Source organism: Podarcis raffonei, chromosome 8, assembly GCF_027172205.1.
Source record: "Podarcis raffonei isolate rPodRaf1 chromosome 8, rPodRaf1.pri, whole genome shotgun sequence".
In the NCBI taxonomy this organism is placed as follows: domain Eukaryota; kingdom Metazoa; phylum Chordata; class Lepidosauria; order Squamata; family Lacertidae; genus Podarcis; species Podarcis raffonei.
In genome coordinates, this window is record NC_070609.1 from 35,871,831 (window position 1) to 35,898,010 (window position 26,180).

At 42.8% G+C, this 26,180-nt stretch overlaps 1 protein-coding gene across 1 annotated transcript in view; it reads left to right on the forward strand.

Moving 5' to 3' along the window:
• Window positions 1–25,538, forward strand: part of RSPRY1 (ring finger and SPRY domain containing 1) — a 35,487-nt gene extending 9,949 nt beyond the window's left edge. The window contains exons 2-15 of the mRNA XM_053399217.1: window positions 1,562–2,056; window positions 6,121–6,173; window positions 8,209–8,321; window positions 9,369–9,495; window positions 10,574–10,632; window positions 11,876–11,942; window positions 12,969–13,100; window positions 15,094–15,209; window positions 16,062–16,205; window positions 17,250–17,361; window positions 19,720–19,822; window positions 21,463–21,615; window positions 22,824–22,928; window positions 24,038–25,538. Coding sequence (XP_053255192.1) covers window positions 1,710–2,056; window positions 6,121–6,173; window positions 8,209–8,321; window positions 9,369–9,495; window positions 10,574–10,632; window positions 11,876–11,942; window positions 12,969–13,100; window positions 15,094–15,209; window positions 16,062–16,205; window positions 17,250–17,361; window positions 19,720–19,822; window positions 21,463–21,615; window positions 22,824–22,928; window positions 24,038–24,134 — 1,728 coding nt within the window. The 5' untranslated portion in view covers window positions 1,562–1,709 and the 3' untranslated portion in view covers window positions 24,135–25,538. The remainder of the gene's footprint in view (window positions 1–1,561; window positions 2,057–6,120; window positions 6,174–8,208; window positions 8,322–9,368; window positions 9,496–10,573; window positions 10,633–11,875; window positions 11,943–12,968; window positions 13,101–15,093; window positions 15,210–16,061; window positions 16,206–17,249; window positions 17,362–19,719; window positions 19,823–21,462; window positions 21,616–22,823; window positions 22,929–24,037) is intronic.
• The last annotated feature ends 642 nt before the right edge of the window (window positions 25,539–26,180 follow it).

The following is a 26,180-nucleotide window of genomic DNA, read 5'->3' on the forward strand; positions in this document are numbered from 1 at the left end:
GTATCACTCTTCCCTGTTGTTGTTTTTTAAAGATTTACAAGCATCTTGCATTTTTTTTAATTAAGCCAGTTGATGCATTCCAGTCATTCACTGTGGAGGGCCATGTGTCATGAAGTCATGAAGTTACATCTCTTCCTCCTTTCTCCTTTTGCCACCCCGTGCTCAGAAGAGCTTTATGGCTATCCAAATATGGCAGCCAACGTAGTGCCAGTGCCAGCATCTGGCTTGCTTTTGGGAGGCAAGTTCTGAGCCCCCCACCATCCCCATCACTCTCCTCCCTCCACTGGCCTGGTCTTATTTAAGGTATTTCTATGCTGGTTTTCAGACAGACATCACAAAGCAGTTTATATAAACATTATTACAATAATAAGAACTGATTTTTTTAAAACAACAACAACAACCAATGCAAAAGGCAACTGTTTGTTTAGAAGAAGCTGTGATGGCAACTTCTTTTCTGCTCTGCTGCAGAGTGGGTGGTTCTGCAAAGATTTCCTGGGTGACAGTTAGAGGAGGAAGGGGCCACCACTGGCAGCTGGACCTGGGCAGCTTACTAGGCTGTGGGTTTCGTTTCCACTCTCTTCAGAGCAAAATAATTCTTCATAGACCTTTATGTGCTATTTCCTCCATCAGTTGACAAGTTGCCATTTGTTTCGGGGCATAATGCTAATGGAAACTGACTGGGCAACTTGAATTGTGTGGGGTTCTTTAGCCTGCTTTTTGATAGTTAGATAACATTTTTATTCTTGGTAAGCTGGCTGGAATATCAGAATACACTTATTTTCAAATAAAGCATAGTAGAAGAGGCAACATGGTATATGGAGGGCTAGGCTGAAATCCATAGGTGTCTGGCTCCTTGATTTTTATTTTTATTTTAAATGCCCACCACTTAGTAAACTGATCTTTTTTTTCAACTTGAGGCTGGCTCCTGGAGAAACAGAAATATTTTTCAAGCTCTATACTGGCTGCACACTCTACCTGCATTTCCCAGTGACCCAACTCCCTTGCAGCTGGCTTTGGACTCACACAAAGGAGTGGGAAGGACTTTACTACTGGCTGCCTTAAGAAACCTCGCATTGATCATTTGTTTTAGGATGGCGGGGATCTGGATGCAGTTTGAGCCTCCCCCAGGAACTGTGTATACGTGCATTTCCCTCTCCCGCTTCAGTTTACTTTGAGAACAGCATGTTAGAATGCTTCAGGGTGGGGGTAAATTGGAAGGAATTGCGGGTGATTAGCATTTTTGTAGCCCTGGGTATCTGAACGGGACAGAATTGCAGTACTGGGCGCCTTAGCAGATTTGAAGATAAGAAGCAAGTTTTCCTTCTTTGTAGCATCAGCTGTTGGGTTTAAGGCAGGGTTGGGGAACTGGGCTGGGACTGATGGGAGTTGGAGTCCACCAGCATCTGGAGGGCACAGGTTCCCTTTCTGGTGCAGGGCACAAAGGTATGCCAAAGGGGAAATTAGGATTGTTTGCTTGCTTGCAAAGGAACTTGTTTGCTAGTCACATTATTTTACAATTTCAATCCAAGTTGATGGGCTTGTATTTTTTCTTACCCTCCAGGCCTCCTTTTGGATGACCAATGTGTATCTTCAGTGATGATGACAGACACTTACCCAGCCATTCCCTGCCCATTCCAGTTGTTACAGACTCATATGATGCAAAAGCTGCAATTCAGGATCCCAAAAACATTGCTTTTAAAACTGTCTAGATGATTGTCGTTGCTTTGGTTGTGTTCTATGCGAGCAGGAGCCTTCTCCAAGGTTTACGGCTGACCCTTGAACAGCACATTCCCTGTTTGCTGCAAACCTTGGGGGCTAGCAGCATGGGCAACTCCTGTGTTTGTCGGGAAGACAGTGGGGTAGAAGACAATGCAGAATCCAGAAGTCGCCAGACAGAGAACAGCAGAGTGCCTGTATCGGACTCCAGGAGCCACCCGAGGGACCCAGTGAGGCCCCCCCGGCGGGGACGGGGGCCACATGAACCAAGAAGGAAAAAACATAACGTGGATGGATTAGTACTTGACACGCTAGCAGTAATTCGGACGTTGGTAGACAAGTAAGTACTTCCTGAAGAGAAATATTGCCATGGATGTACCTTCTTTCTCTTGTAAATTGCTGTGCTGCAATCTGTGGGTGTCCCCCTCCAGTGGCATAAAAGTGGACAACTTTATGTTGGAATTGGAAATGTCTACAGATGTTTCAGGAACAATCCATGAATAAGATAGTAGATTCCTCTTGGCTTCTCTTCGCAACACTTGCGCTTTTTGAATACCCCTCCAGCAGTTCATTTTGACGTCCAAAGTTTGTTTCAGTGAAATCCAACTCGGCCCTGTAACCTTACACTGCCTGATTCTGTTGAGTGGCAGCCACTGCAGTGCCTACACCAGTTGTGGGAGGAGAGCCAAATGGCAAACTGTCTTTGTGTCATGTTGAGACTTCTACAGTTTCAACAGACACAAAAGCAATATACAAGATGCTGCCTAAGGTCATTGGAGGCCAGAGGTAGTTCTGCCACCTTTGATGGCAGAAGAAAGGTTTCCTTTGGGACGGAAGGTGACACCCTGATAGTGCTAGTAAGTGCTGTTGGGATTTGTTAACCAACTGGACTTCCTTCAACCAAATTCCCTTTGTGTGTTTGCAGTGCATTGTAAGATTGGGCAGTGCATGCTAAGGAGGCAGTTATTTAGGGAAGCTTTCCTCTGACCCCTTTCCTAACTCAGCAGTTGAAGATGTCTTCGTGGATAGGTGGGGGGCAGCAACTTGTGCTTGTCCCCTGTCTTTGAGTTGACTTGCTTCTGCAGAAGCATGCATTGGAGTGGTCTGTTGGTCTGCCCCTTCCAAAACTCCAGATTGAAAGGAGTTAAAGGAGGAATAGACACGAAGAGCAGTATAGAAATTTAATTATTGTTAATAATAATAATATTAATAGATAATAAGGCTCCCTTTGGCTACCAGTCATGATGATACTTTCAGAATCAAATAAAGCCCAATTTTTCCCATTGCTTGGAATAATGGCCAGAAATGGTGATTCCCTTATCCTGCTTGTGGACTTTCCATAAGCATCTGGCCGAGCACTTTGGGAAACAGGAATTTGGGCTTGGTCTGGTCCAGCAGGGTGATATATGTGCTGTGCCAATTTTTACAAATGTATACATAATGGTTAATGATAAGTGGAAAGATTCTGAGTAGGGTAAAGCAATAAAGCCACTTTCAAAGAAGTGATGCCTGGGTGCGTTCTCTGGTGGCACAGCTTGTGATGTTTGAATTGGATCTGAATAACCCTGTTGAACCATGAGCACATTGGGAGTGGTTGGGGACAGGGGGCTACAGACAGGCAAAGGAAGGAATATCCCAGGCAAGCAAAGTTTATGTGAGGAGGGAGAGAGACATGATCACACCCTTCCAATGGCAGAGGAGCTACTGCCACATATCATAGCAACAGCACCAACAAAATTGTCCTTAATGCTTCCTTTCCTAATCAAAATTGTCATTATTCGTTGTCAGTTTGAGTTATCTTTGTAGTATCTTAAACATCAACAAGGGTGTTGACAGTTTCCTTCCTGCTTTATTATCTGAGCTGCTGTCAAAAATGCTCTTTCATAACTCCTTAAATAATCACTTCATTCTTTGCTACCTGCCAGCTCCAAGCGTCTGAGGCCCTTTCTGGCACAGACTGGAGCTTCTGTTTGTCCTAGGCCACAGTCTGAAGGCACGTGATGCCCTCACCTTGTTGAAGCAAAGAGGGTCTGGGTCTGATTAGGGTTTGACTTCAAGACTGCCTGGGAATCCTTTGTGAACAGCCTTGCGTTTTGTGGTGGAGGGAAAGACTGGGTATAAATGTAATGCATAAACAGAAGCTTCTGGGCACAATGGAATGCATTTCCACCTCTCTTCTCAAGCATTATAGTTTACTTGGATTGAACCTCAGCAGTACAATGCTTCTCCTGTGCCACTTTCAAGTAAATGACGTCTGTTTCTACCCACCTTGTGCTGAGAACAAAATGAATGACTCTCCCACTTGCGCAGAATACAACAGTGTGGGGCAGTGGGATGGGTTCAGTTGCTTTCAGGACTATCTTGTTCAAGCATTATTGGCTATAAACATTGTATTGCTTTCACTTGGGGGGGGGGTGCTGACCTGAATAAACTAACAGACAGTTTTCTACAAAAAGAGTAGGCTGTTTTGGGGGATTTTCTAGCAATAGTAAAAGTTCATCCTGCTTGGATCCTATTTTTTCTTTAAGGGGCTCAAAGTAGCATCCAGGGGTTATCAACTGGCCCAAGGCTACCCAGTGTGCTCAATGGCTGTGCAGGGTTTTGAACCCAGGTCTCTCTAGGCTAAGTCCCAAACTCTGTTTTTACTCCCTCACCTGGGCACTGGAAGGGGCATGTCTACTAACAAGTTACTAGGGAAAGCACTCAGTAGAATTCTTAGCCATTGGGAATTCAGTCCTGTGATAGAACATATTGCCAAGCACATTATAAGTGGAAAATAGTTTTGTGATTCTCCTCCCCAGCCCAACCCCGCAAGATTGGATCGCAAGCGTTCTGTTGCTTCCTTCCATGCCCTCTGTCATTCAGCACTCCACAACTTCCATTCCCTTTCATCCTGTGTTCCGTTAACACTTGGTGTGTAGCAGCTGGCCTTGAGCCAGAGTACAAGGTGCTCTGTCTTCTGTTCTGAATGGAGGACTCTGCCCCTCTTCCCTCTTGTTCCTTTAATGGTCTTTCCTTTTATATTTTAGACCTTGGGTGTGGACTTCGGTGTTTTTATACTTTCATAAAAGCACTTGGTATACTTTTAGGTACTGTGGAAATAATGAAAAGATTCTACATTAATGTGTTGACACTGTCTCATTATCCTAAGAATTTGGATTATTGCAGTATCCTCTGAGGCAATGAGAGTGTGAGTGGATGCTCATCAAAGTTTCATAACAGCTGATTGCACTGGTTGGCAGTTTATTTCCAGACAGAAATCAGTGTGCTGATGATTACCTTTAAACCCCTAAATGGTTTGGGCTCAGTCACCTTCCTCACCAACCTGCCTGCTCCATTAGATTTGCTGGGGAGATTGTTGTTCTTCTTCCAAGGGTGGCTGAGATGCAGCTGGCTGGGATGTGGCTTTTTCTATGGATAACGGAATTCCCCATCTTGGGAGGTCCATTTGGCCTCTATACTTTCCACCACATGACCAAGAATGTTGTTCGTTCCAGTAGATGTTTGGCCTGCCAGGTTCTAGTTTTAATGGCAAACCGCCATAACAGTTTTCTTGTTTCTTCTAATAGGCAAAGGAGTGCCTTTTGCTGGAAGGATTCCAACCGTCTCTTAAATTAATGATACTAATGAAGGTCTTGCCATTGAATCCTGGGGTATGGTGCTGATTATGGCAATTGTCTAGAAAAGCCCTGTTTCGTGCAGTAAGAGTTTTTGTATGCCATGTCAGGGCCTTTGTTTTCATTTTCACTCTAGATGACCGCACCACCACAAAGCCGTTGTGTTCCCCACATTGTATAAAGTTCTACGTCCAGTTTGTTGTAGGGCTGATAAATGTCCTTCAGGCACATCTGTACATGTAGATCCCTGGATTTCAGTCCCATGGTTCTGTACTTGATGATGTGACTGTGGCCTAGGAAACATTTTCTGCTACACCAGTATGGGGAAGTAGTGAAGAGAGAAGGTTCAAAGTTCTTATCAGCCACGGTTTGGCTCAGGGTTACCATGACAATCACTGGCTCTCAGCCTAACCTGCCTCACAAGGTTGCTAAGAAGATAAACAGGTGGCCATATATGCCCCTCTGAGTTCCTTAGAGGAAGGGTGGCATAAAAACCTATTCAGTAAACAAATATGATAGTTATTCTTCTTCATTATAGATATGAGACTATATCCAACCAGGTTCTACTCAGAATAGACTTATTGAATTTCATGTACCTAAGTTAGTCATATCCAGTCATTTCATTGGTTCTGCTCTGAATAAAATTAACATTGGATAGAAACCATGGAACTTAGCTGGCTGTTAAACAGTCATGGATCTGCTGCATTGCTCTTCATTGTAAGCTGGTATGAGTGTGCCAACTTTGATAATGATTAACGTAACCTTTTTGTCTTGTGTTTTCTTCCAGTGATCAGGAGCCTCCTTATTCAATGATGACTTTGCATGAAATGGCTGAAACAGGTACCTCCCTGCTCTAGTGTGGCACTCCAGTTGCAATCTACTAAGAAACCGTTTAGCTCTGTAAAGAAGCTTAAGAGTCGCACTGCATGTTTATTTCCAAGGGCTGAGGCAATTTTACAGTGATTACCTAAATAATACTGCTACTTGACAATGAGCTTGGTAAATTTGTAATTAGCTTAATATGTGTACCTGTCTAATCTGGCTAAATTTATGAGGTATGCTGTTGCGAAATCAGCCTGCCAGCTGCCATGAGGCTCAAGCTAACAGGCTTATTTTGGTTTTACACTGAGCTAGTAAACAGGACTTGGAGTAACTAGGAGAATAATTTGCTTCCAAATTAAAAGGAAAATGTTGATTAAATACTGAGGAACCTTGCAGGAGAGAAGGGAAGAGTGTCCCCAAATGTGTGTTGATATTTCCAGACCAGTCTTCACCAACCTAGTGCCCTCCAGCTATTTTGGGCTAAAGTTCCTGTCATCCCCTTTCAGCATACCAGGTGGGTGAAGTTGGCTCTGGACCAGTATACCTTTTAAGCATTTTTGCCTGGAGCAACTGTAGATGTCTGAATTCCCTGGTTCTGGAGCTGCTTAAAATACCACACCTGCTCATGCAGCTGTGGTTTTAAGGAGCACAATTCCTAAAGATGTAACTGAAGACTTGAGAGTAGCTCTTTAGAACAGCTAGAGGCAGATCAATTTCATGTCTGATGCAGTGGGTTTCCATGACACAAACAGTTTATCATCCTTTATTTTCCTCATAAAAAAATTATACCCCTTTAACTCTAAAAAGGACTCAAGATACATTTGCCCTCCTTTAAATTCAGTGTCCAAAATCCTTTGGACTTTATTACATGTAATTCTTCTGAATTGGTGCTGTACTTAACATGTGGGAAACGGAAAAAAAACATCTAGACAGTAATGTCAATTGTGGCTCTGACGATGCCTTGCTCTGCAATGCAGCCTTTAGGCCTCAGTCACTCTGACTTTCCCCTTCTTCCTTGGTGAGGTACTTGAAGAAAATGAGCCAGGGTAAGACAATGTCACTAACTGATCAATTAAAATGTTCTTCAAGAACAGAAACTTGTGAGAGCTCAGATTTTCCTGTTTCATTAGCAAGTTATAGATTATCTTCTTTATACATAAATGATAGGAAATATAACAGCCTATTCACAAATTCCTCTCTGTGTCCTGCTGTTGGAGAAGGAGACTGCTGGGAACTGGTTTAGGAAAGGCAGTGTGTTACCTTCATTGCATTCCATCTCCTGTGTGCCTTTCTTAAACTTAAACCATAGTTTGAGAAGGAAGGGTGGTGTGTTTCTGATCTTTTGCCTCTTATAAAATAAATCTGGAGCTGGCTTTCCAAGAGATAATGTATTAGACCTCGTAGTATTCAGGGAATCCTTCCTAATTCACTAATCATTACCTATAGAAGCCAGTTCCTACATTCTGTTACAAATCACTGTTCATACTAAGGGATGGAGGTTATGCAGAGATGGATCTGGTTCAGTCATTAGTGGCTCCCATTAACTTAGTGGGACATAGTAAAGGAACTTCAGAAAGGGAGCAAAATCTCACCTTATTTCTATGCTTTAGAAACTCATGGCATTGATTGTGCATAAGCATCATGTTACAAAATGCAGCTGAATTTGTGACTTGCCTTCACTGAGAAGTGTTAATGCTTGGTGGTGGTGGTGGTATTATTATTATTATTAATATTACTATTACTATTACTACTATTACTATTACTATTTATTGTACTTATGAGTCATCACTAGGTATTGCAGTTGGGTAAGAAATATGCATGTGTGAACTTGTCCTAACATTAATCCCTGGAGCTATGAATATTTGCCCTATCTCCAGGAGCTGAGTTTGTCCTGCTATTGTACTCTAGATTAGCAGCTGCTTGTTAACTGTGATGTGTTGTTCAGATGAATTGTTAAAATGCTATTGAAATCATACTTGTGATTCGTGTATGATTATTGTCTCCATCTATTGTTACCAGTCTAAGACAGTTGCCTCTGTTTTGTGATTGACAGATGAAGGCTGGCTGGAAGTTGTCCAATCCTTAATTAGAGTTATTCCATTAGAAGATCCCTTGGGACCAGCTGTTATAACTTTGCTTTTGGATGAGTGTCCATTGCCAACGAAAGTAAGTAAAATAAATGCATGCAGACTTGGTAACCTTATTACAACAGCATGTAGCATCCCCTACTGTCGAACTGATTCTGACCAAACTTTTTAACAATGCACATCTTAAGAAACAATATTACAGTGTGTCATTTTCACATCAACAATTTCCTGAACAAAAGTTTCAAAACACAACTGAAAGTCATTGGACGGAAAGCTTGTCCTGGTGAGCACACATAGAGACACATGCATAGAGTTGTATAAACTCTCTGTTATCTGAATCTGCTAATTGCTTGTCCAAACTGAGAATTAGGCTGTTGATGCTTTCAGAATTCATGTATGCTCCACCATTTTGTAAAGATATATAGTCTTTGTGCCCATAAATCTTTCCGTATGAACTATGAAATGCATTAGGATATCTGTCACATGACTAGAGAAGTCAGTAAGAATTCTTTCCCCCCCTAGTGTGCATTGCTTAGTCAACTTTGTATAAGTGTACCACGAGACCAAAAACACTGCAAAGCCCAGGCACTTTTAAGATTTCTCTTGGGCCCTCTCTACTTCCAAAAATATGATTCATTGAATCTCCTCTCATCATATGACTAAAGAAAGAGTTGAAGGGAAACAACACTTTGCAGAATGGCTGGTGTGCTTTCCTTTGGCCAAGGTTCTTAAATAGCTTATCCTGGATTTATCCCACAGGCTTCAGTGGCACAACTCCAGAGCGAGAGATTTTAGGATTGCAGCTATATATTGTTTTACAGTGAATTACTTTTTAAGAAGGAAGAAGTATTTCCTAACTTCTTAAAAACCTGTGACTACTAATTTAGTGTCTTGATAGTCCTTGCAGTTTTGTGGATGCGAGTTTCTGTTTTTCTAACAGAAGCTGTTAAACAAGAGGTTTTGCACATGCAAAAATAGGGAGCATATGTTTTGTTCCCCATTGGTTACAAAGTACCGTGGAGATAATTGGAGTATCTTCTGGTTCTGTCTGGAGCTGAGATAAAGAGAAGGGACTGTGTCTCTCAGTGTTCTACTATTCAGTAGCATTTTCACTTGTCTTGTTTAGGATGCATTGCAGAAGTTAACGGAAATATTAAGTTTAAGTGGAGCTGTTGCTTGCCAGGATGCCTGTCATCCTGCCAAACACCGGAACACAACAGCAGTACTAGGCTGTTTGGCAGAAAAACTTGCAGGTAAGAAGGATTTTTAATGTTTTTATGTAACTGTGGGGGTTATTAACAGGCACCCTGCTTTGTTTTGCTCTAGATTCTCCCCTCCAGTCTCTCTGCTCAGGCCACAGGTGATCTGGTGTAAATACGTTGCATGTAACTCCCATCATTATCAAGAGTATGCCCTCAATATCCTGGGGCAGTGCTTAGAACATTAACTCCCTAATTGAAATCAACGAGTCTTTAAAATGTTTTGTTCAGCTGCACCCAGGCACCCACAGCTGTGGTCTCCAGATCATCAATGATGCCCAGCAGGGTGTCTCCAATGTATTCCTCTACAGTAGGCAACATCTTTTTAAAAAAATAATGCTGGCAACACCAGAAAGCAAAGGGTTCCTCTTTGAAAGTAGTGTCAGGCTGAGTTGTTTTGCTGGAATGCACACTTACTGTTATCGGTTACAGTGGGAGGGGGGTTGCAATACACCTTCTGCTCCTCCATTTGAATGCCCCTTAACTAGGGGCAGTAAATACAAGAGGGGTGTACATACTTTGTGTAGCTGGGTCTGGGAAGTGTCCAGTAGGATCAATACTTGGCTGTCACACCTAGCAAAAATTTGTGGGCTCCTGCCTGCATCCAATATACAGCTGACTGCTGGAGGTTGATACTAAAAACAAGGGGATGGATATTACCTTCATGCCATCTTGTGAACTTATCTGTGGAGTCTAGCTTTCTGAGATCCTTTTAAGCACAGTATGATTGTATGCTTACCCAAACCCTTGGAACTGCCCCTGTACAATCATCCCTTGCCTTCTGGAGCCAGCACACTGAGTAGGCTTTGCCACCTTTGGTTGAAATTGCACAAATTACATGTGCTTAAGATGCAATATTACTGTATTTAAAAAACATTGGCTTTTCCTGCTTAATTTTTTTTTTAAAGCTAAACTAAATATACTTGATTTCTTTCTTGCACAATGCCTTATGCCTATAGAGCACAAGATATCAGGGAGGGCAGAGTTGTACATTAAGCTCTTTGGAATTGACTTTTAAAAAACGTAATGCAGCAGCTTCGATGCACGTGTTTCATTTTTAGTGTTCTTGCAGGCCCTGCAAGTGTAGGTTTACTCAGCCAAGGGATCTTGGAATACTTGCTGCAGAGCTTGGTGAGTATCACAATTTAATCCTCCTCTAATGTTGTTCCTCTTTAAATGCTATGTCTCCTGTGTGTGAACATCAGAGGGATCAGGGGCTTGCATTTCATCCAGTTAAGTTTTGGGAGGAAACAGCTCCCAACATGGGGTCAAGCCTTCATCATTGCTGCTGCTACCGCCACCATCCTCCTTCTTCAGTAGTGAGTGTGTGTTGAGGGGATGCATAGAAATGGGGAGGGGGCATTGCTGAGAGGTAGAGCACATGCGTTGAATGCAGAAGCCCCCAATATCAGAAGGCACAAGTCAGCTTCAGAAGTTGTTCATGTGGCGAAGAGTCATGTGCTCACCTGCACATTTTTTCCTCTGGGCAAGCAGTGAAGAGTAATGTTCCCATCCCACCATCTGTAGGTGGTGGTGTGGATTTGCCCCTTTAGGAGCATTTATAAACTTACAGGCAACTTATTTCTGTTTTTCAAGAAAAAAAGCAATGTATAAAAAGTCTTAAATTAAAACCAACATAGTAAAATCATTACATTGTTCTTTAGTACAATGGAAATTAATGAAAGAATAGAATTTAGAGGCCTCAAATTTGTCTGGAAAGCTTTGAAAGGTTAAAAGAAAGCTTTTTATAATGTGTTGACGGAAATGATAGCAGGTAGAACATGGCCTCCCCTTCCAGACTTAATAGGTGAGAAGAAATTGCTTAGAAATTTCATCCCCTCTGTGGCCCGGTTCAGATGCCACAGTCCTCCAAGCCATGGTTTGGAAGATCAGCAATACATCAGCATCAGCTCCACTCTCCTCAAATCTCTCACACTCATTTCTTGCTGTGCTTTGGCCTCTAGTTATAGTTTGTTCAGATTCCTGAATCAAGCAGTCCATGATCAGCAGTAGCCTCCAAGCCACAGTTGCCAGATTTGAACATTACAGCAAACTACAGTTAGAGGAAGCCTGAAATTGAAGGAGGCGGTTTGTGGGAGTCAGTGGCTTGTTTTCCGATCCTCTGAGCTGAGCCATGGATATTTCCCTAATCCAGAACAGCTTCCTTCTTCCTTCTGCGTAGGACTTTGTCTTGGTGCTTGGGTCTCTAAAAAAAGCCCTGTAATTAGACCGTTCCTCTTATGACAACACATGAATGCTTTTGTCTTGAAAGTGCAATGTTTTCCCCTGTATTTGACAAATCGGCTAAAGTTTGTTGTTTTCGGAGGTCAGTTTAAGGGAATACTGTATCCTTTAATTCTCTTGTTTATCTTAGGAGTTCCAGTCCCACCCAACCGTAATGCTTTTTGCACTAATAGCCCTGGAAAAGTTTGCACAAACAAGTAAGTGAGTTAGCTCAAAATCTATGGGGAAAACACAAGATGGTTCCTAGTAGTCTGTGTGGTGGACTCCCCCCCCCCCAATACACACACTTTGTTCATAAGCATGCATGTGGCACTGACAAGATGGCTTAGGCTTGCTCCAAGTGCTATGGAGTTCTTTACTGTGAACCTTCAGAGCCTGACAACTGCTCTCCCTCCTCTGCTCTCAGGCTCCACCTGAGATTTGGAGGGTATTCTTAGTTGCCTGGAAGCAGCTGAGCAGCATGTCTGCTGTTGCAGCTTCCTCTAAAGAGAATACCAAATGACTGTGTGGTGTGGCAGGACTGTTTAGTTGTGCCTGTGGTTTTGCATATCTGTGTGTGGTGCTGCCTACAGTCCCAATATCCTGACAAGAGTTGCCTTGTTTTTAATGGATGAACAGGCCCAAGTGATGCCCAACCAAAGGGCAGAGGGACATCAAAACATGTTTAGCCTTCAAACAGAGCCCTTTAGCGCTATAAAGTAGGGGTGGGGAGCCTCAGGCCTGGTGGCCAAATACAGTTCTCCAAGCCTCTCTATGTAGCCCTCGGGCCTCTCCCCAGACCACACCCCTTTTCTCCAGCCCTGCTTTCCACCCTCCTTGAGTGCTTTTGCTTGCCTGGGATGCATCTTTGAATTCTGATAAAGCCTGGGTGGAGAATGGAGAGGGGTATGAGTGTGTGTAGGATGTTGCCTACTTGGGCTGAAAAAGTTACCCACCCCTGCCAGATAGTAAGGGTGTGGTGTCAGGAGGGCAGGGAAGAAGAAATGGTGTCTGCAAAGGCCCTCTTGGATGCTTGGAAAGGTGCTTTGCTTAGCTAATCATCACATGGCCAGTGACGTAAGTTCCACTGACTGCTTAAATGTTGCCTGGTTCCTCTTTGAGAAAGAGAGAAGAGAAACTAATACTGCTTTTGGATACTTAGAAAATGATATGTTTAAGCATGAACAAGCTTTGTTTCTGGTGAAGGTTTTTTTGACAATCATCACTTTGTGTTACCATTTTAGGTGAAAATAAAATGACAGTTTCTGAAACGTGCATCAGTGACCAGCTAGTCTTGTTAGAGAAATGGACAGATAATCCAGACTACTTAAAACGCCAAGTTGGATTCTGTGCCCAGTGGAGTTTAGACAATCTATGTAAGTAAGAATTTATCTGCGAGATGGGGGCGTTGCTGGTGACATGCTCTGCGTTCAAAGATGCAATGTTTTATTTGGTATTTAAGCAAACTTTGACTACTATGGTGTAATGTAGCTTTCAGAATCCGAAAGCGAAAACTTCCTTGATAAAACCAGCAGTGTTATGTGCATGTACTGCTACTGAATTCGGGTCACTTAACCCAGAGGCAGGATAACTCAAAGGTGGAGGAAATTTGGGAAATGTCTTGGGGTGGCTGCCTAACCCTTTAGGGGACCTTTGAACACTCAGAGAACTGATTCTTCCTGCACTTCACAGTGTAGCAGTTTTGTACATTTTAGCCTTGAGGTCAGACAAGTCTGTCAGAGCAATTTTCACAGAGGGAGCTAAGTGAGGTGTACAATTATTATGGGTGTAACTTGTCGTGACTTGCTGTGGAGAGTTTATGGCCCCAAGCAAACATCTGCCTTGCATTGTCCTCCTTCCAGCAGGAAGTGCACTGGTGAAAACTTTGTTGCCCAGACATTTTTTTAATCAGTTTAATTTAGCCATCCCTATAGAAAAGTAGTGGGAGACTGTGGCCCACTTCACAAGTTGACCTGAATGTGCTGTTATGCAACTCACCTTAAGCATGTGGGTGGAAGTTGCACAGGCCACCGGGAGTGATATGGAAGCATCCACAAGACAGCAGTAACCACATTGCTATGGGTAATATATGAAGGAAATCCATGGTAGTTATAGGCTTCTGCTTCTGCCACCATTGTGTTCTCTTTGGGTTGCAACTTCCCTTGAGTCTAGAATCTAGTCTCTGGCAAAAGCTTGGTTGCTGTTCAAAGTCTAAAAATAGGAATGCCTTTAAGGGGGAAAAGTCCTTAAAATTGGGACTCATTTGGCTTTGATGCAGCAGCCCACTTGTTAGTGGGAGTAAGTCACAGGTAACATATAAATACTTGTGCTCATGAAAGAGCTACACTGACTTCCAGTAAGTTCCTGCATGCAATCTAAAGGCCTGGTTTAAACCTTTTAAAGGTCTAAATCAGGGGTGAGAAACCATTTTTGACTCCATAGGCCAGACCCTAATCAGGATCTGACTTGCAGGCCAAATTTGACAGGTGGGCAGGGCCTTTTACAAGTCTCTTTCTCTAAGCCTCCAATTGCAGGGGCTTAAAAGGGGAATAGGAAGAGGCTTGGAAAATGCAGGAACTGTTTCAAAGCCATTGCAAAAAGGCTCTTTGAAGTAGTGTGTAAGCAGGGCTTGCTATAAGTGTTGAGCAGCTCACTGGTGTTTGCAGCAAGCCCCAGTTTGGGCAGGGATTGGCTACAGTACAGTGTTCCCAATGTGGAATTTCACCAGTGCTTGCTGTCGCCATTGATCAGCGCAGATAGCAAGGCTCGCTTGTCAGGGAACATTCAGGAGCACCCTTTGAGGCCCCCAATTGTTCATTTGCAGCTGCATATCGACCTGCTTCCCAGCTGACATCATAAGCGACATCAGATGTGAAAAGGGTGGGCATGGTTCGAGGAAAACTGCCTTTCAGGCCAAATTGGATCCAGCCTAATTTGGACCTTGCACCCAAACTTTCACATGCCTGTACTAGAGGGTGGTCTGCCGGATAGTCCCTTTAATGAAGAAGAGGTACCTAATTTTCCACAGTTCCCATTCCTGCCCATCACCCTTCCTCAGCGTTCTGAGAATTTCAATATCCCATCTTTGACAAGTGTAGCAAAAATTCCATTTAATGAATGAAATATAGTGACAATTTAATTTATTATTTGTATAAATTTAACTTTATTCTAACTGGTAACGTATCTAATGTGTTCCCTGATGGGGGCTTCCTTCTCGGTCAAATTCCAGACCATTTGATCAAATTGGTTAACTAACGCTCTGCAGTAAGAGTCGCATCAGGTGAGCAGATACATTTGATTGCCAGGTCCATGTTTTGCAATATTGGGACTTCTACTACAGTTACAACTTCTAAATATGTATTTTTGCAGTTTTGAAAGAAGGCAGGCAGTTTACATACGAGAAAGTTGACTTGACCAACATAAATGCCATGCTGAATAGTAACGATGTCAGTGAATACCTTAAGATTTCACCACGTGGGTTGGAGGTAAGTTTTGGTACTTAATTCCATCATATTTTTATGTCTTCTACACTTCTCCAAACAGTAAGAAGTTTCAGAATAGCACTATTTGGGTTTCATTTCCCTTTGGAAGAGAGGACACTAGAGGCTTCACTCTCTTTGAGATAATGATATAGGCCGTAAGTCAAACCAAGCCATTTTTATATGTGGTTTTTTTTTTTAATAAACCCAGCTGAAATAGCAGAAAGAGAGGAAGTTTAGCAAGAGGTTTTAATCAATGATTAATAAGGTTGTGAGATCAAAGGGGATACAGTAAGACTTACAAATCCTGTTTCGGAATGTAGCTATTGGTGATCCTGGTGAACTTACTAAAATGGACTACAAAGCCTGCATTCACGATCTGGAATATACATATCACAACCCTGTATCACTTGCTATCAATTTGGGAAATAATTACTGGTTTGCATTATTTGCAAATATGCAAACAAAGCATAAGGGAGGGCAAGCAGGAGCCCCTCCCGCAAGGCAGCATTGGACTCCCAGAGAGTCATGTGCATAGCACACTCAAGGCTCCACCTGACTTTGTAGCAGACTCCAGACATAAATTCTCAGTGGTCTGTGTTTGCAGAACAAAACAACAAAACAAAACAAAAGCAAGGCTTTTTCAGACCACACCTGCAGGGCACTTAGTCTCACATCTGCGGGTGAGTTACCTATTCAGTATTAAATGTAGAATCGGTTTCTTCTGAAATATGAGCCTGTTGCCTCAAAATGGAGCTGAGAACTTACAAGGATTTAAATTCCTCCTGCTAGGGCCAGGTAGCTGTTGTCTTTTGGAAGGCAAGCATTTATTTATTTTTCTTTTGGTTTGTTCATTAGGCCCGATGTGATGCATCGTCTTTTGAAAGCGTTCGATGTACTTTCTGTGTGGATTCTGGAGTTTGGTACTATGAAGTCACAGCCATTACTTCTGGGGTGATGCAGATAGGATGGGCTACCAAAGACAGCAAATTCCTCAATCATGTAAGTGCCACTTTCTGCCATAGGAACCTACTCATTAAGTTGGATCAGCCTTGGAGTCTCTTTTCTGGGTCCCTGTCACCTCTGGAAAAGAGGCAGATGGGAGCCAGATAGAAGGCCTTCACTGGGGCACTAAACTTGTGGAACCAACCTGCTTGGAAATGTTAACCTGGTTCCAACACTGACATCTTTGCAGAAGCCATTTGAAGATTCTGATTTTTCTTGCAACTTTTGGTTTAAATGGGCCCTCCAGATGTTTTGGGCTGCAGCTCCCATCAGCCCCAATCAGCACAGGTTGGCAAAAGTTGCAGTATACAATTACAGGGAAGGTGTTTCACTGAAGTAAAAATGTTGTATAGGGTTAGATGCAAATACCTTGATATGGTGGGGAGAGTTGGCATTGCTGGAGAAGAAGGTAGATGAGAGCCTTTCTTCACCTTCCCCAGCAGAACTGTACATTTAACTGTATTTTAGTTATCAGTTATTGCACAGCACTTTGATGCCAAAATGTGCACTGGTGTTTGGTGCAATGACTGGTGTGGATGGGATTTTCTTAATCTTAAGCAAGAGAGCCAGACTATCCCACCTGTTTGCATGCTCCCTCCTCTTCTCTCCTGCACAAATCCAGCATAAATTCAGTTGTAGCATTGCATTTGCACCAAATTTAGCTTTTGACTAGGTTTTAAAGGTGATTTTGCAATTTCAGAAAGTGTCAGGGAGCTATACACAACCAGGAAGCCATAGCCTATGGATCTTTCCCCTTCTGGAATTCACCCAGTGTATGATCACACAGCAGGAAGCAACTCTGGGTGAGAGAAGCCCTGAGTCTGTACTTGCAAGAGGGCATAAATGTGCCCAGTGTAGTCCAACAGTGGACCACATATTCCAACCTGCATTCAGATCTCACCCTTGTTAAGAAAGAACATATTGATACCCCCCCATGTGCCCATAGCTATGCAAAATGGTTGAGAAGCTTTAAAAACAAGATTCCCACAAGTATTGTCATGTCTCAAGAAAAATAAATGCTGTATTTTATCTTCCCTGAAGGAAGGTTATGGTATTGGGGACGATGAGTACTCCTGTGCATACGATGGCTGCCGGCAGCTGATCTGGTATAATGCCAGAAGTAAACCACATTCCCACCCGTGCTGGAAGGAAGGTACTCCACCCATCTTGTTGCAGTTGTTGCTGTTGTCGTCTTCATTTGCGGGGAAATTGTTCTAGCACTCCCCAGAGGGGAGCAAAGCTGCCAATTTAGTAGCCTAGAATCCCTTCTACCCTGTCTCCTACCATTGTAGGTCACTGTAAGTGAAGAGTCATTTTCATCCCTTCGCAGCAGCCTTCTGAGGGCCACATGCCATTGGTGGGTGGGACCAGAAGCAAAAGTGGACAGAGCCTACCTTTGTGCAGAAGGCTAGCTTCTACACACACACTTCTCTCTCTCGTCCATTCGGGCAGTCCAAGGTTCACCAGAGTTCAAGGACACATTCCAGCTAGGCAGAAACACTAGGAGAGCATGGAACAAAGCCAGTGAGGGCCATGGCCTAGGGAAAAGAAAATATGGCTGGCACACGTGTGTGGCCTGCAAATAGTCCCAAGAGACATGGAAGAGGGTCACATTTGGGCCTCCTAGGCCTAAGGTCCCATCTTCTGTCAGATTGGAAAGGCTAGGCTGCAAACTTTTTTCAGTCCTCACTACATGCAGGAATGGTTTTGTATTGGGGGAGCATTCAACTGTCCGGTTCTCCACCTATAACCAGAAGTGGTACAATCTAGAAAAAGGCTTTTATTGTTGGACTCCACTGAACTAGATCCAAGTTGGGATCCTTCCATGCCACTGAAGGAGAAACAAGTGTAGCCAGGAAAGGATCTTGACTGAAATTGAATTTTTGGACAATGGAACAGATGGCCCAGGGATCCAAGGGGTCTCTTTCCCAGGTGATTCTTTTGTGACATGTCCGTACATCAGCTTCCTGTGCTTTTAGCTCAGTGCTTTAGCAGTAAACTAGAAGCACAGGAAGCCTTTCCTGGAAAAACCAAATGTCCCCTCTTCCTTCAAATGTCCCCACAGACCCCACACAGACATTCTTATTGCTGCTGTCACTGCCAGTCATGCAAATTGCACATCCAGTATTGAGATCAACATGCTATCTGGGGTGAAGACTGCAGAGGAGCAGCATGATATGTACATGTTGGTGCCTGCACTGCAAACTCAAGGCACAACTGCATTTTTCAGAGCATATTTACAACATGTTTACTTTTGTTTCCTATGCGCATCCAATCCCTGGGGTCAATGTTTTAACGTGCTTCTGTTCATCTTGATCTTCTCTGCATTATGTGGAATCTATGTAGCGTCAATTCATCCTGCATTTGGGAAAAGAGGAGCACAAAGTTTCCTTCCTGCGTCCAGTTACAAACTCTTACCTAGCTTCCTAATTACTTAAATTTGAGAAAATGCTGAAGATGACTGAGCAGGCGTAACGCTGGCTCCCTGCAAAATGTATTGCATTTGTAAATCAGGAGTCAGCCTCCAGAACATATTTATTTTTTATTTCATAAAATGTTTACAAAACAAAAACTCAAAGTAGTTTACAAAAAGATTTTTTTAAAACCCAGTAACAATTTGCAACAATAGTTTGAAACTTACAAAAAGTTCAAATACTAATGTCTGCTTCTTTTCCCTCTTGTGTGAATTCTCCCCTCTACAGTTAAATCATAGTTTAGAGCAGGGGTCAGAAAACTTTTTCAGTCCACTGCCCCTCAGACCTTGTGGGGGGCCGGATTATATTTTGGAGAAAAAATGAATGAAGTCTTATGCCCCACAAATAAAACCCAGAGATGCACACATACTACTCACATAAAAACACGCTGATTCCCAGACCGTCCACAGGCCAGATTTAGAAGGCAGTTGGCCGGATCTGGCCCCTGGGCCTTAGTTTGCCTACCCATGGTTTAGAGTTACAGGTGTTATAACCCTACTTGGTGCTAACCAGAGTTCTCTTCTTAACCATGGTTTGAAGACAGTTTACCAGCCCTGGTTAAGATTGAGCCTGTTTTTTTTAACCATTGTTATTGTACACTGTAAACCATAGTTAAAGCTGTTGAGGGAAGCGACATGCGATTCATGTCAGGGAGAAGCCTCCATTCCCAAAGTTGGTTTTCAGTTTGCAAACCACAGTGTGCAGAAGTCAGTGCTATATCCTCATCAGGCCTTTGAATACTTGCTGCAAGGTTTCAGGATTAAAGACAACATAAAGGAAGAGAGGAGGCATTTAAACAGATGTTGGATGGCCCTCTGTCAGGGATTCTTTAGCTGTGATTCCTGCATTGCAGGCAGTTGCACTAGATGACCCTTGGTTATCTTCTAACTCTACAATTATATGAAAAGGGACTGGTATAAGTTTACTCACATGCAGAGGTTGTTCCCCACCCACTGCATATACCAAGTCACTATTGTTGGGTGGGTTGTTAAACAGATCTCCAACAACCCTGTGTTTTTTCTTATATATGACTTCAGGTGATACAATAGGATTTTTGCTGGACCTACAAGACAAGAAAATGATCTTTTATTTAAATGGGAACCAGCTTCCTGCTGAGAAGCAAGTCTTTTCTTCTGCTGTGTAAGTATGTGGCCCTTGTGAAAGCAGTGAAAAATTAATAGCAAGCTTTTAAGACCCAGATAACAATAAAATTAAGTCTAAAAGGCCAGGGGAACACAAAACCACACTTGCCAGATGCCATAAGAACAACAGAATAGGGTTCCAGGTGGACCTCTTTGTAGAGAGCATTCCATAACTGAGGTGCCACCATTGAGAAGACTTTCTCTCTGGGAGGCACCTGCCTCACCTAAGATATGGGGTACCTGGGGAAGGCCCTCAACAGAACATATAGATTAGATACAGAGACAGGTGGCTCTTCATATACCCTGGTATTAAGCCATAAACAGCTTTAAAGGTCAAAGCCAACATGTTGACTCAACGACTGGATGCCACTTCAACTGGTGCAACACCTGTATAATACGATTGTAATGCCAGTTTCAGTTAGTAATCTTGCTGTCAATAGAACTTAGCATTTACGTATTGCATTTATATCCCACCTTTCCTCTAAGGAGCTTGTAGTGGCTTACACATGCTTCCCGCTCTCCATTTTATCATCACAACAACTCTGAGGTAGGTTAGGCTGAGACAGAGTGACTGACTCAAGGTCGCCCAGTGGGCTTCATGGCTGAATAGAATATGAAAACTGGTCAATCACATCCTAGTCTAGTACTCTAACCACTACACTACTCTGGCTCCAGCATTGTTTTCAAAAAGTCTTCAAAGGCAGCGCTACATGGAATGGGTTACAGTAGTCTTAAATTGTAGATTGCCAGAACATGGCTCATAGATGCTTTGCTATCTCTGTCCAGGTACAGCAGGCCCACCAGCCTAAGCTGATAAAAGCCACTCGGTGCCACAGGAGCAAACTCGTGGATCTCAAGCAACCTCCCCAAGCTGTGTAACCCTGTTGCTTCAGGGGGAGCACAGTCCTGTGTATTACAAGATGAACATTGCTTCCCTGAATTGATATGATTTGATAATAGACCGTTTGAAACTATACCTCTTCCCTTCCCCCAAGCATTGTAGAACTGCTATAACCTTGGAGAATGCCCACAAACATTCTAATTGCTCAGGAGGAATGCGTTGAAAAATCTGCAGCGGTGGGTTGACCATGCTGGAGACTATAGTAAATCCCAGAATCTGGATAGTTGAAAGAGTAGGGACAGAGTGAGCAGTGTGCTCATAAGCAGAGTCGTTATGTAAAGAGGTTTGAGAGGCAAATTACTCAGTGGACCAAGAAGTGGAAATCTGAGTGAGCAAAGAGTGGAATTCAGGCTGGGTATTGGAGGCAGGCAGGGAATAGATATGCAAGGGGCATGTTTGAAGTGGCATGTTAAGGATCCAAGCAAACCTGGAAGGGGGGCGTTCTTCAGTCTGCAACCCATCTACTTGGGCTAGCCAGCCCTTCCTATCCCTAACTAGAAAACAAGCCATGACTTGTAGTAAAGACAGCATGGTGTAGTGGTTAGTGTGTTGGACTAGGATCTTGGAGACAAGGCTTCAAATCCCCACTTGGCCATGAAGCTTACTGGGTGACCTTGGACCAATCCGTTCTGCACACCTGGATGATTCTACAAGTCATGGTTATTTCTCAGTGTGGCACCATGTGTCGGATGCTTTGCATGGTGGTGCTCTAATATTATTCTCCCTTGATTTTGCAGGTCTGGCTTCTTCCCTGCAGCTAGTTTCATGTCTTATCAACAGTGTGAGTTCAACTTCGGAGCAAAACCTTTCAAATATCCACCATCAGCTAAATTTAGCACCTTTAATGACTATGCCTTCTTGACAGCAGAAGAGAAAATCATTTTACCAAGGTAATATTTTCTACTTGTCAGTGCATGGAACTGAAGGCCGAGATTACAGTCTTGTTCTTTGTAGGTTTTGACCCATGTGGATATGATAAATAAAGGATATCCTGTGAAGTTTTATCAAAAGCCTGTAGTTTCACACACTGAAGCCTTTCACAGTGGAAGAACCACTTAACCTCGGGACTGTTTTGTGTGTTGATTGTAGAAAATGCAGCTTGAAAATGTAATGTGGGAAATGCTGGATACCTGTCATTCTGAGAGTTGTATCTAGGGCAAACTTAAGGTAAAGGTACCCCTGCCCGTCCGGGCCAGTCGTGTCCGACTCTAGGGTTGTGTGCCCATCTCACTTAAGAGGCCGGGGGCCAGCGCTGTCCGGAGACACTTCCGGGTCACGTGGCCAGCGTGACGAAGCTGCTCTGGTGAGCCAGCACCAGCGCAGCACACGGAAACGCCGTTTACCTTTCCGCTATAAAGCGGTACCTATTTATCTACTTGCACTTAAGGGTGCTTTCGAACTGCTAGGTGGGCAGGAGCTGGGACCGAAAGACGGGAGCTCACCCCGCCGTGGGGATTCGAACCGCCAACCATGCGATCGGCAAGCCCTAGGCACTGAGGTTTTACCCACAGCGCCACCTGCGTCCCAAACTTAGGTGCAAACTTAGGTGCAGATTATTCCATGAGAATGAATCATGTAAACAAAAGCCAACTTTCATAGATTAGATTAGTTCTGTGCTATTTATCCAGTTTCTGTGATTCAGGTTTTTGACTAACATCTGAAGTTTTGTTGATTGGTTTATTAGGGGAACGAGAGAAAGGCTAGTTGGGAGGGGGAGCTTTCCATATTCTGCCTAGACCCTCCCCAACTATAAGGGGTAACAACTTCTTCCAGTGGTGGTAGCTTTAAACGAGAAGTTTAGATCTTCCAGATGCCCGATTTCATGCTTAGTATCAAATCTGTGTACTTGTTTGATAAACTAGTGGATATGCAGAGCATTAATTCTGCAGTGGCCTTAGTTAACAGAATTGAATAAATTGTTAATTGAATTTGTTTTTGTTGTTTTTGTTTCCATTGCTGCACATACTAATTCACAGATATTAAACTGAGATTCATTGTCGTGTAAGGTGATCATGTCCATAGTTAAATACATTTGATATGAGCAGGATCCCTTGAAACTGTTTCTTTGAACTGAATCCTGCTGATTTTTCCTCTTCAGACATAGACGACTGGCCTTGCTAAAACAAGTGAGCATTCGAGAGAATTGCTGCACTCTTTGCTGCGATGAAATAGCAGACACAGAACTCAGGCCATGTGGTCACAGGTATGGTGGATAATTATTCCTTTTATTTATCATGGTTTTGTAGCTTCCCCTGTCTTACACGCCCTAGTATGATAAGCTGTAATTGGTCTTGGAGGGATTATTTATTTATTTATTAAATTTGTATACTGCCCTTCATCCAAGATATACAGGGTGGTTCACAACATAAAAATTTAAAATGAGAAAATATACAATAAAACAAAAACCAATAAACGCCCCCTCTCACAAACACATTTAAAAGACTATACAGGATATATATTCTAAAAGGTGGATTAAAAATACTATTATTAATTATTCATATCATCATCATCATTATTATTATTATTGATTTTCTATTTTGTAAAGCTTTGCAATCCAGGTTAGACCTGGTCTGCATATGTAGTAGGATGAGGTGGTAGAAGGGATTCTGCCAGTTCAGGCTGCAGGTGAGGAATGCCACTTTTGTTTTTTCTTCATCATCAAGAGGGGAAGCCTGCAAAGAACAACAAGCACAGCAAGGAGGAGGTGTTCCAGATCAGCCTGTTTCCTGCTGTACTAGGTTTCTACTAGCAAGGATTTTGTTGCTGCTGCTGCTGCTATACCTGCAGTATGACGTGGTACTGTCCACGCTTCTCCCTTAAGATTCTACTACCCACCTTATTCCCCCATTGCTTCATGTGTACATAAACCCTATAAGTATTGAGGCAACAAAGAAGATGGATTTTACTGCTTAGAATATGTGCATTGTCTCTGTACTATTAACTGTCCACAACAAAATTAGCATTGGCAAATCATGTGAGTTGTGACACACCCACCTGCCCATTCAGTGTTCCCATGGAGAATTACATGACATAAGTTGCATCCATGCTCAGAGTAGTCCCATGAAATAAATAGGCACAGCTAGCTTTGGTCCATTATTTTCAGTTGGTCTACCTGGATTAAAAGCTATTTGTATACAGCTCCATTCCCACAACAAAAATGAATGGATTTGTTTGTTTGTTTGTTTTTAAAAAAGAGCAAAGACATTTCTGTTGTTCCTGATGAAGAGTTCTGTGTAACTTAAATGTTTGCATACTATTGCCTGGACAGAAGTTGCCCTAGTAACCCATCTTATATCGTTGTCCTTCTTTTAGTGACTTGTGCATGGAGTGTGCCTTGCAACTAGAGACCTGCCCTTTGTGTCGACAAGAAATACAGACTCGGGTCCGACAGATCGCTCACATTTCATGACACGTGGGGAACTGTATCTCGTGAACTTCCCTCTGATCCATTCCATTCAGCGCTAGAAGGGAGAAAGGCAGCTCTGACCGAGCCACACACAAGCTGAGAGCCCCAACTGTGGCCCACTTTCACGCTGAACAGTAGACGGAAACCTGTTAAGTCGCCCTGCTGCCTCAGAGCTGTGGAATGTTCTTTTAGCAGAAATGAAAGTTGGCGGTGAGACTTGAGCTACCTGTTGGTTTGTCTCCGACCAAGGTGGCTGGAGAGTCTGCCTCTTAAGTTTGTCCCCTGTCCACTCTTCCCATTTCCTTTCTTCCGCTGCTCCTTCCACTTGCCCATCACATGTCAACAGTTTTGCACTGGAAACATAAGGCTCATAATCTCCTCTAATGGGGGCATATCTGTCTTCTAAAGCCTTTATTTCAGCAGCCGTCACACATTTAAAAACAACACCAATATTTCTTGGTCAATGTAGCTTCCTGCTGGTCAGAGACCCTCTGTATTTTGGACTGTTGACCTGAAAATGTTCAGACTTGAATTCTACATGAAGAAACTGATTTGTAAAGGAGGTGTTGAGATTCTAGAAGAATCCAATTTTTTTTTGATAACTCTGTGATTCCAAAGAACATTGATTCTTCCACTACCACACCTTTTTTTTAAACTGCAGAAAACTGCATTTTCATTCATAGTGTTTCTAGTTCCTTCAATTTCAGTACCTACGTTGTTGTCAAAAAAGAAGTGATTTTTCAGGAGGGATTCTTATAACTACAGTGCCAGACTGGAGATAGCTTGTTATTCTGGGTATTTTAAAAGGTACCATTGATTTCTCTCTCTCTCTCTTTTTAAATTCAGTATTTGTTCTTGCAAGTTCTGTACGTTTTGAAAGTATTGAGGTATAGAACTCAAGATCTGGAAAGAAAATGTGGAGAAACTCTGTTAATATTGTTTTGAAAGAAATACATGTTGTTTGAATAGCAAGTCAGCCTAGGTTGACTAAACTACCATTTCATTTACATAGGCTCTAACAAACTTAGTCTGCCAAGCTCATGCCTATCCACTTGGCAAAACATGTGGGAAGGAGGGACACACAGTGCAACTTCTAGGGTTGCACAAACCAATATCAAAAAGTTCATGGGGCAATGTGCATATTGTGCCTCTGTGCAAGTGCAGAAAAATCACTGAAATCAGCTGTGTGAGAATCTCAGCCTTAAAAGAAAGTAAGTTTCTAGTTATGGTTGCAAGGTACCTTTGGAAGGTTATGTGAATAATGTCTGTTGAATTCTTAAGATGTTTAGACATTGTTGAATCACATTTCCAGTGGTTCAGGATGGGGCTTCAGTTTCCCGTCTTAATTTATAGAGTGCTGAATCCAGCTTTTCTTGATTCATTAAAAACAAAAAGCAGTTGCAACAATTATTTATTTTATTAAAATTTCCTACCCGATTTTCTTTATAAAGGAGTTCCAAAGCTGGGTACAATACCAATGAATAAAACCATAAACTGGGATAGCTCAGTTGGTCAAGCTTGAGACTCTTCTCAGGGCTGTGGGTTCGAGCCCCACGTTGAGCAAAAGATTCCTGCATTGCAGGGGGTCAGACTAGATGACCCTCATGGTCCCTTCTAGCTCTACAGTTCTTTGCTCAAACAAACAATAAAACAGTAACATCAGCTGAGAGCACATAGACAGTTTAATAATACCTGTTTACAAAGTGTAGCAACACAGATACCCCAAAACCTGGGTGAACAGTAGATCTTCAGTAGTCACTGAAAGCTGACAACTCAGTGCCGGGCAAGTCCACATAGTCTTATCCATGGCCCTGCCCAGTTTTCAATTAGTAATTTGTACCCCTAAATATGTTTCTTTAGAAAGGAACCTTCAGTTGAACTTTCAGCTAATAGACTGGGGTCCTTGCAAGTGGTTCTGTCTTCTCAGATGGGTTTTGGTCTTTCACCTTCCTGAACTGAAACCCTTCTCATTAGGTATCAAAATACTATTGAACCTGCAAGGAGTTTTAAAAGCTATGACAAGAAATGCCAAGTTCTGATCTGTATTTT